The sequence below is a fragment of the Solanum stenotomum genome, chromosome 10, assembly GCF_019186545.1.
Source record: "Solanum stenotomum isolate F172 chromosome 10, ASM1918654v1, whole genome shotgun sequence".
Taxonomy (NCBI): domain Eukaryota; kingdom Viridiplantae; phylum Streptophyta; class Magnoliopsida; order Solanales; family Solanaceae; genus Solanum; species Solanum stenotomum.
This window is the reverse complement of record NC_064291.1, coordinates 55,961,565-55,972,525: the sequence shown is the minus strand read 5'-3', so window position 1 is coordinate 55,972,525 and position 10,961 is coordinate 55,961,565. Positions and strand designations below refer to the sequence as shown.

The following is a 10,961-nucleotide window of genomic DNA, read 5'->3' as shown; positions in this document are numbered from 1 at the left end:
CCCCCCCCCCCCCCCCCCATATGGTAGCGCTTAAAATGTGATCCTCAGGTTATATAGAAAAGGACAAAATGAGTTTTTTTTTTAAACCGAGAAATTCGTTTGTGACCCGTCCTTTGGACCAATCACAGCCTTCTAAACTCGGTGGATAATGGGCCCGCCCCTCTACCCTTCTCCACTTAAATACCGGGCTTTGCTTTGCATGGTGTGGGGCTTGAACCTGCGACCTAAGACACAAATCCTCCACCTTTTGCCACTCAAGCTAGGCCTTGGGGGCAGGACAAAATGAGTTCACGTGATGAATAACTCTGAAAATACAAGAAGTATATTCAGCTTAATCATCAGCATAATTGGATAAAAACTGACTGTTCCTTAAGATTAGTGGTTGCAACTTTTCCACGTCCTGAAATGGGTTCGGGTTATAATCTACATGTATTTCGACTAATTCAATGGATACTTGCTACGTTTTATCCGTACATGTATCAAGTAATTCTATGTATCAAGACTTGAATAAAATAAGAGTAAAGTAAGCTTTTTTTTTTTCCTTTTATTTCAGTCTCTGTATACCTTATTCTTATGGGAATGCTTTTAAAAAAATTTATACCTAGCTAATAAGATCCACTGATTGATTTTTATTTTATTTTAGGAAACAATTATTGAGTTAGTGTTACGGTGGATTTGGACTTAATTAATTGAGAGACATTCTCACCGCTAAAGTAGTGCAACTTTTGTACTATTCTCAGTGGGTTGCCTTCATTCACGGACTGGAAAATAAGGTACAGATATTAAATTCATATGAAACTTTTTTCGTTGACACCTAACTATATTTAATAATGAACTGTCTCATGTTCTCGTAAAATTAAATTGGATATGTTATTGCATCCTTTTTGCAAATCGATTTTATCCAGATTCCAGATAAGAATTCCTCCTTCCATCAATCGTAATTAGGGGGTGATAAATGCGCAATTTGAGCCAAATATTTATTTGGTTAAAAAACGAATTATTGTCTGATTACTTGGACTGAAATGAGCTGATCATATAAGCTAAACAATAGATTATAATTAATCTCGCTCAAATCTTATTACGCTTTAATTTCTTTTATTTCCTAATAATTTGCTTAATTATCAAATAAAACTAATAGAATATTTATCCCTCCTTTTCAGTATAACTTTATACTATAATTTATCAAATAAAACCTTTTTGAATTCAAATGTATTTTCAATGAGTTTCATATGCCAACTTAGACTAAACATTTGGTTCAAATAAGCTCAACATTTAGATGAGCCGGGTCAAAATAATTTAGTCACTAAGTAGGTGGATAATCAATCCATTCAAACTTAAACATTGAACGTTTAGATGAGCCGGGTCAAAATAATTGAGTTGCTTAATAGGTTGATAATTAATCAAACGTTTAGATGAGCCGGGTCAAAATAATTGAGTTACTTAGTTGATAATTAATTGTTCAAACTTAAACAAATTGGACGGATTATACATTATGCCATCCTAGTAATAATATTGTTCATTCATGCATTTCGAAATTTGATGATAAATTCAGAATTGAGAAATAGGCAAATGCACAAAAAAAAAAAAAAAAGTTACCTGAGAGCCGAGAAGAACGGCGTCTTTGTCGAGATACAGAGTAAAATGGCTCGTCAAATTGAAACTCCCCGTCAGCCATTTTCCGGCAGGTACATACAGCATCGAACCGCCGTCCGATTGAAACTGGCTCAGGTGATCAACCGCCGTTCGAAATGCGTCAGTATTCAACGTCGTTCCGTCGCCGATTCCGCCGAAATCCGTCAACGAAGCAGTGTGTGCTCTGCAACTTATGGCGGAGTACTCTACGGTTTCCCATTTGTGTACTTTGTGCCGGCCGTGAACGTTACCGAACGCCGTTAGAATCACCACGGCGAGTAATAAAACTCGGCGAATTGCCTATCAGAAGAAATTAATTCAATTAAAATGAGAAAAAAATTTAGTAAATAATGAGAAATAGGGAAGAGAGAGAGAGAATTTACAGGAATGTGTGTGAGAGTACTAAGTGGAAACTCCATTGTTATGTATGTTGGGCTTCACGGATTTGTCAGACATATATACAAAACCGTTTTAACTTTTATAAAACGTCTCTCCATCTCCGCAAGGTACAGGTGAGATAAAATTCGCGTATATTCTATCTCGATATGTCATTAAATATACTATTGTTATTATTGCTACTAACATGACATTTCAAACTTGTTATAACATTTATGCGAGAATTAAAAAAATTATTTGCATTTTGTGTTTATATCAAATTAATGTGCTTCAACATAATCAAGTAATAATTGAGATAAACATGCACACCAATTTTGTTAATGATTTGAAGTAAACGTCCATATATTTTAAATTGTGTAGAATTTTAAACCATATAAAATTATTTTTTTATATGTATAATTAGTACTTTTATGTTAAATCTCCTAATTAATTTCTTTGTTTATTTATCACTTTATTATATTTTGAATTTCAGCGGTGATAATTCTGATTCTGACATTATCGATTAAGTGTTAGGTGAGAAGTTGAACTAATGTTTTGCGGAATGTGAGAGATTTTTGGACTGATGACTTTTTTGCAATTCTCCACTACTGTTCTTTATTACTTACCTTAGACATTTTGTTTTGATTTGCATTACTTCCAAGTTTTAAATAGTAGAGTATGATGCTCCTTAGGAATAATGTGTAGCTTTGGTTGTTCAATTTTGACGTAAGTTAGTTAAATTTGGATCGAGTTCGAGAAGGTCAGAAGAAAATTAAGAGTAAAATAATATAATATAGGTACTATACTAGCATGTGTTTAATTACAATTTTTATCTTAATATCATATATTTATATAAATGAGAACCCTAGACCCACCTACATGCGCGCGCCACCACAAGCTAGAATTTCCTTTTAAATTTATTTATTTTCAAAAATAGTCTTCCCCTTTAACGAAAAGATGTGACTTTTATGAAGAGCTGTGACTTTTACGAAAAAATGTGGCTTTTATGAAAANAATTAAGAGTAAAATAATATAATATAGGTACTATACTAGCATGTGTTTAATTACAATTTTTATTTTAATATCATATATTTATATAAATGAGAATCCTAGGCCCGCCTACATGCGCCACCACAAGCTAGAATTTCCTTTTAAATTTATTTATTTTCAAAAATAGTCTTCCCCTTTAATGAAAAGATATAACTTTTATGAAAAGTTGTGACTTTTATGAAGAGCTGTGACTTTTACGAAAAATTGCAGCTTTTATGAAAAGTTGTGATTTTTATGAAGAGTTGAGACTTTCATAAAATGTTGTGACTTTTATGAAAGGTTGTGCCCTTTTCGAAGGGTTGTAACTTTTCCAAAGAGTTGTGACCTTCCCGATAAGGCACAATAAATATTTGTTCACACTATCTTTTGTTTTCTATAAATAGAGGGATTTCGTCTCATTTTAAAACAACAAAAATTCTGAACTTCTTCTTCTGCACAATTAAATATTATTTTTGTATCAATACATTGCTGAATAGAATCGTTCTATCCTAAGAGGATTTATTCCTTTAAATCTCGGGTACTAGATGAGAATAATTTCCTTAAGGGGACATTGTCCATTCAATGGGCTCGATTTTTTCCTTCCTGTTTCATTCTATTATTACAGATCCTAGTATGTTTGTTTTATACTTTGTTGTTTATGTTTCTGCAAAGTTATTATTATAAGTATTTGTTATTACATATTAAATAACACACGTTAATTGAGTATTCACGCAAGTTTTCTCTACTGAAATTGTAATTTCAAATTGTACTTCATCACTCTGGTATGTTGATTTTTAAAAAACACCCAAATAAACTTAATAGTTTTATGTAATATTTTCCCTTTCAAGTATAGATAGTAAGTTGAATTATTGTCCTATATGATACATTCTCCCTTTAATTTTTCATTTTAATAATTACTTATGATACATTTAAATGGGAAACTTTAAGATGATATATGTGAAGCAAACAGTATGGCTAAACTTTCTACACGATATTTGTTCACTTTTATCAGTCTTTTAAATTTTATTTATCTCTTCACCAACGATTATTTATTTATTAGAAAATTTAATATCTTCGGTTGATGTTCATTTGATTCCCCAAAATATCAAATAGTAACACTTCTTGGAAGGAAAAGGATAAATTATAAAATCAAATTTAAGATGATTGATTGAAGGATAAATGATAAGATGTTATAATTGTCATCTTCCTTTACATTATTAATTGTTTGTTACTACGTAATTTTATATGTAAGATAATATAATGTTTTAGTTTTAGCAACTGATAGATTTTAAGTATTATTTTATAAATTTCGCGATATTAAATTCTCGCGCGAGGAGCGGGTTATTTTTCTAGTTTAATATATAATTAAGTAACTTAACTAAAAAAATTTTTATTGTAGATGATATTGAAATCAGACATTAATCTTCAATTTTAGTCTTATCAATTATCGTCACTTATAATTAAATAAAATATTCAATTTCATAAAAAAAAAATTAAGCTAGCACACGATGATTACATATTGAAGATATGAATACATAAATAAATAATATTATAATATATTATCTTCAACAACTTCAGATTTTAGAGAAAATGATATTGATTTTTAGTTAATTAAAATGGTTTGAATAAAAAATGGAAATGCAAGTTAGGTTAGTTAATTATGATTAAGTGCTAGAAATCTATAAAAAAATATATACATATATCAATTTGGTTTAACTGTATAAGTACTCGATAAATTGAAGTAGTTAGGTGCAAGTTTAAGACTATGACCATATTACCAATAATCAAACACATTGTGCGATTAACTTACTACCCTCACCTAAAATCTCATATCGTATTGTGATAGTTGAAATTCCTCTATCTATAATTAGAGGTTTTAAATTTGAGTTTTTTAGAATGGAAAAATTATATTGGGAATACTACCTCTAAAATTGCATTTTGAGATGCACAAATTTAAATTTAATCAGATCTCAATACGTATAGATCGGACACTAAACGTGAAATTGACCAACCAAATAAAAAAAGACTTGAGGCCAAAAACAACACGTTATTACCTGCCCATTTTGTTTGTTAAAGTTGACGTATGCTTCTAGTTTCACAATTACACAATGGAATTCCAAATTCAAAGCAATATTAAATTATTCCAACAAGCCATATGAGTAATTTTTCTTCTTCTCTTTTACTACTTGTTTTGGCATCTATCTAGCTAGTAATAATAATTTTAATACTAATTGAAGATCAAGAGTGGGATGCCTCATTTAGGCTTAGCTTTAAAGAAGATTACCGTAGCTTGTTCTCTCCAAAAAAATAAATGATAACATTAAAAAGATTGCCTAATTAAGTTTTAGGAAATTTAATAGGATTAATTCTTTAAGTTAATTAGCTACATATGCACATGTCATTCTTTAATTTTATATGGTAATAGCCCATGCTAGGGAGAAATTTACAAACGCTAAAAGATGTAGCACGTGAACTCAACTAGCGTACTAATCAGGTAAGATTGCGATGGAATGAATAAGATTCTTTCACTCGTAATCACGAGAGTGATACAACATGTATCAAAGGGATGTCAACTGACATGATCATTTTGTTGGAAAACTACGTTGTATAAATAATTTTTTTTTTATATATATAGACTATATGTGTTGTATCCTATACATTGATATTAACATTTCACATTTTGACTTTCTTTAATAAAGATTTTTGTTCAGTCCGCTATTGAACTAGGGGTTTCGAGTTCAAGCATCAGGAATGAAAAAAATTCTAGCTGAGAGGTATTGTACACTATAATTAAAATAGAACAAAAGAAAATTTTAAAAATATCCTTGCTGAAGCAGACACATCGATAGAGACCTATCTATTTTGTTTCGTCTTCCCCCTAATCCATCCCACCCCCACCCCCACCCCACCATCACATTGCTTGAAAGTAGAAAGCTAATGGGTACAAGGGAAGTTATGGAAAGAATTGCCACTTTTTAAAGTGANGCAGACACATCGATAGAGACCTATCTATTTTGTTTCGTCTTCCCCCTAATCCATCCCACCCCCACCCCACCCCACCATCACATTGCTTGAAAGTAGAAAGCTAATTATGGAAAGAATTACCACTTTTTAAAGTGATAAAAGTATAGTAACTCCATGGAACTCCACCTCTCATTCACTTTTCTTGCACCATATATATACCACTAAGTTATGTCCATCATGGTTTTAGGTTGGGGATTTTGGTACCATACCACTAAATTATATTATATATATTAGAAATTGTTGAACTACTTATAAATATTCTATTAAAAAAAATGTTTAGTTGACCATTGGTTAGTGGTATTTGTGGTCTACACATGCATGACGAGTTGAGGATTCTTTTTGTCGGATTTTGCTTCCCATTCCCGTGACTCATTTTCACCACCACAAAATTTGGTGTCATCAAATAAATTATTTCGAAAGGCGGAGCAGTGTGACTACTTCATTCGTAATCAGAGGTTTTGAGTTCGAGCTTTGGATATAAAGAAAATTATGTTGGTATCATCAAATAAATCTTACAGTATGCGATTCGAATTTAGTCGCGAATTCTAAAGAGCAGGTGAAAAACCGAAAAAATATATATACATTTGTTCCTTTTTGCCCACCAATAATAGTGCACTCTCCACATTCAATTAATTAAAATCACGGGTTATGGTATGTGGGGATGATCTACCACCTTAGGAGGGGACTAGTCACAGGTCACGGTACTTTTTTTTTCTTTTTTGAAATTTAATATTATATAATCACACTAAAATAATAATCAATAATCATATTACAATTTATTTTATGTTAATAATAATAATAATATATAATATACATGTTTTATACTATCACATAATTTAAAAGATAACTGATTATAAGTTATAACGACTTGAACTAATAATCTAAGAAATAAGATAATTTATTTGTTACAATAAAAATAAATTACTTAGGTCCTACGAAAAATTTAATACAGTATCGGTGTATATAAATTATATTTTTATTATATACACCGCACTAACTTCAAATAAATTGCTTTGAATTCTTGATTCTATTGGGATGGTGATGGTGAATTTGTCACTAGGATTAGTGACTAGTGGTGGGGTGATTAAGCACCACATGGCCAAATTAAATGACCAAATATTCTGTTTAAGCCTTATCTTTAATTTTGCGTCTATTTTTTTTTAAAAAAAATTGAGAACCAAAAGCAACTCAGCAGAATCACACTTAATTCTCAAATTATGGAGAAATTTCCTAATATCGTAAGTAAGAGGAAAACTTTGAGGTATGGAATTTTGCACATTCTTATAAGCAATGTCTTAATTAAGCTCTACGTAATTAGTTAAAGACGTAGCAACAAAGAAATTTCGTTTTGAGGTTTAATTATCTAATGTGTTATGGATATTTGATGGAATGACACGTTGCATGTCCATATGACCAATATCGAATAGTAAGAATTAAATTTATTTATTGAATTGGTATAAACGAGTACATTCTTTTCATGTTATGAATTTGTGGATGAAGAGTGAATAACTTAAATGGTCATTCAATTTTAGCAAATTTGATTAGCTCACTGAAGTCACTTATATTTATTTTGTATTTACAAACTCACTCAATTTAATCTAATTTTATCTATATAAAGTTATTATAGCCGTAAACTAAAGTGACAAATGATAATACCTAAACCTCACCTCAAGTTTCGTTGTTGTAATTAATTATATTTGTCTTTCTTGATATAATATATTTTTTAACGTAATTAATAACAATATAAAAAATATGATTTAACTAACTTGTTTTTTATGATATACTTATTTTTGTTTAATTACTTGTGCAAACATTCGTTTTTTTTCAAGGGAAAAAGTCATTTTCGAGAGATTCTATTTGTGCCTTGATTTATCTTGATTGATTTTTTATTTTTTTAAATTTTAAATCTCACCTACAACTTCGTACTTAACACGTGAAGATCAGATACATTATACAACCAGTAGTAATTGAGGAGAAATATTAGCCTACAATTTTTGAATTTTATGTCTAAAGTTGTATTCATCTCCACGATATAATTGATTGGACTGATTCATATTGACAACTCTAATTGAAACCATGATAGGATTATTTTTTAATCATAAAACTAAAAAGTGGCTTGTCAGTACCCGGAGTGGTAGGAGCGTGTCGAGACCATATCACCATAGAGTAACAACTATGTTCAGATTTGATCTATTTACTCAGCAATTCATTCGTTATTACTTGCCAGTGGATTAGGCCTGTCATGACCTGTCACTACAACAAAAAAACAACTTTTAGTGGCAATAAATATAGACATTAATAATGAGTGTTAAAGTTTTTACCGGCATTAGTTAAATGACATTAGACCAATGTCGCTAAAAGTTTTAGGGACATATACAAAGAGTGCTAATTGCCACTAAAAATACATATTTAATGTCAATTAAGCTATTGTTGTTAATTAATTGTCGCTAATGATCATTTTGTATGGTGTGTGATTAGTGGCTTTTCAGCCCAAATTTAATGGGTCATCTACAATATGAGTCCACTAGCCTTTTAGCCCAAATGGGCCATAACAAACAGCCCACTAGTCTACTAGCCCAAATGGGCCATTGGTTGTATGAGCCCACTAGCTTTTTGAACTCCCTAATAGGAAAGGTGACAAGCTAAAGAAATTATTTATATAAACCTTTACTTATATCATATCATATATGGATGATTTCTATTCTTAAGTTTATAATTTATTTGGAGTTTTAAGTACATTTTATAAATGAATTAATTGTTAAGTATCGTATAAATGATAACTAACATGCTATTACATGTTAAAAGTACATTGACATCCTAAAAGTCTTCTTTAATTTGTTGTTATTCAGTCCGCAAAATGAGTTTAAGTTATTCGCATTGTTGGGTATTAGGATTTTAATCACATTAAGTTAAATTCACTAAAACAATAAGCTCTTGACAAAATAACTAGTAGAAAAATATAAAGGCGGCCTCTTCAACAAGCTAAATTGATCATATAATGTAAAATTTCTCTATACAGAAGTGTCAGTACGTATACATTTGTAAAGTGTTAATGATATTCTTCTATTATTTTCTTCGTTTTAATTCGTTGCTTTTTTTTTAGTCAGTTTTAAAAAAATCTTTTTTTTTTTGTAATCTTGTAATTTTACCTTCCACGTGACATGTTTAAAAGGCAATAAGATTAAAATTTTTTTTATACATTTTATGTATTGTTTCCCCCCACACCCTATCAGGAGGATCTATTGTATTCTCACTTATTCTCCAACGTGACTCGAACCCTTAACCAACTAGTTGATGGTGGAGGTGCTCAGCCAAAGACCATAATATTAAAAAATCTACTTATTTTTATAAACTCGTGTCAAATTAAAATCAGACAAACAAATTAAAACGAAGAAAGTATAACTTTTAAGAATGGAGAGTACAAGTAGGGCAGGAATTAAGCAGCATGTCAATCTTAAACCCACCCCTGTCTGAATAAGGAGTCGACATGATTATAATGTTGAACCTTAATTATAACCATGCAAATGTTATCTCTAATCTAATCAACTCCTAGTCCCACATTATACATAATTAGTCAAGATCCACTTGTTATTAATTTGAAATTTGCATCACAAAATAAATGTGATTATTAATGCAGAAAATAATTAATTAACCACCATCAAATAACATATTCTACATGACAAAAATGACAATGTCTAAACCACTGAAAACAAGGCTTTAGTCATTTCAAGTTCCATTATCATTGTTCTTATTAAAAAAGTTCAATATTCATATATATTATGTATATAATAATGATAATGGGCTTATAAGTGGCTGGTGGAACAATAAATTTAATTACCATAAGAAGCAAAATAAGTAGAAAACAAAACTGAATAGTACTAGAGAGTACTCCTTGAGGAAGTTGCTATATATAACTGGAAAAATATTACTAGCTTTTTTCCCTTCTTTATATACAAAAATATAGCTAAGAGAAGAAGAAAAATAGTTTGTTGCATTACGTTCTCGCTTTGTGCTCGATTTATTTGGGGAAAGGTTGAACCACATTGTGTACTAGATGATATTATCTTGCATATTGATGGATGTGTTTAATTTGAACTCGTGACTTTCTGATCATACACTGATAAGTTTAATTATTGTACTAAGGGGGGGGGGGGAGGATCTAGGCTAGGGTGGTGGAAACAGATTTCTAGGAACCCAATAACTTTTGCACAGACCATGTATATAATTATATTGAGAAATCTATAAAAATCTATAAGAAATAGGTGTGGGAACACAATAATCATGAAAGTAGTTTCCTGGTCTAATGAAACTTGCTTAAGTTTTGTTACCTCTCTTGATTAGGGTTCAATTCCTTTTGGCCACATAAAATAAAGTTCTTGTTTTATTTTGTAATTATTGGAAACTCATAATCTTCAAATTTTAGATTCGTCTTTGTGCACATCGGGCCACATGCCTCACAGCTAGGCGTGAACCATCCACACCAAAAAATTATATTTATATTCGTAGATATTGATCAATTCCCTCAACTTTTTCGTATATTTACTACTTTAGTTTATATCTTGATTTTCCTTATAAAATTCTGACTCCGTCAATGACCGAGAGAATGGGGTTGGTGGGGAGAGAGGAAGTAGGGTTTTGTCCAAGCAAAGGAGAGCAATATCCCCACTAATAAGGAAAGTATCCAATTGCATCAGAGGCAGTACTGAAAATGTTGAGTTTTTTTAATTGAGAGCATGAAACTATAATCCATTCTTTAATTGTGGCCAACAAAAAAGGAACATAAAATAACTCATTTATATTCTAATTCTAAAAAGAGAGAAACAAAAGCAATGACCCCAGCAAATATTATTGGGGGGAAACTATAATATTCTATGAAAAGAAAGAGGATATTATAATTAATA

The 10,961-nt window shown here is 30.6% G+C and overlaps 1 protein-coding gene across 1 annotated transcript in view; it reads right to left on the bottom strand.

The window, feature by feature from the left end:
* The window catches only part of LOC125878472 (probable polygalacturonase), a 4,091-nt gene extending 1,957 nt beyond the window's left edge, over positions 1-2,134 (bottom strand). The window contains exons 1-2 of the mRNA XM_049559732.1: positions 2,016-2,134; positions 1,597-1,932 (exon numbers count right to left, since the gene is read on the bottom strand). Coding sequence (XP_049415689.1) covers positions 1,597-1,932; positions 2,016-2,051 — 372 coding nt within the window. The 5' untranslated portion in view covers positions 2,052-2,134. The remainder of the gene's footprint in view (positions 1-1,596; positions 1,933-2,015) is intronic.
* Positions 2,135-10,961: the final 8,827 nt, after the last annotated feature.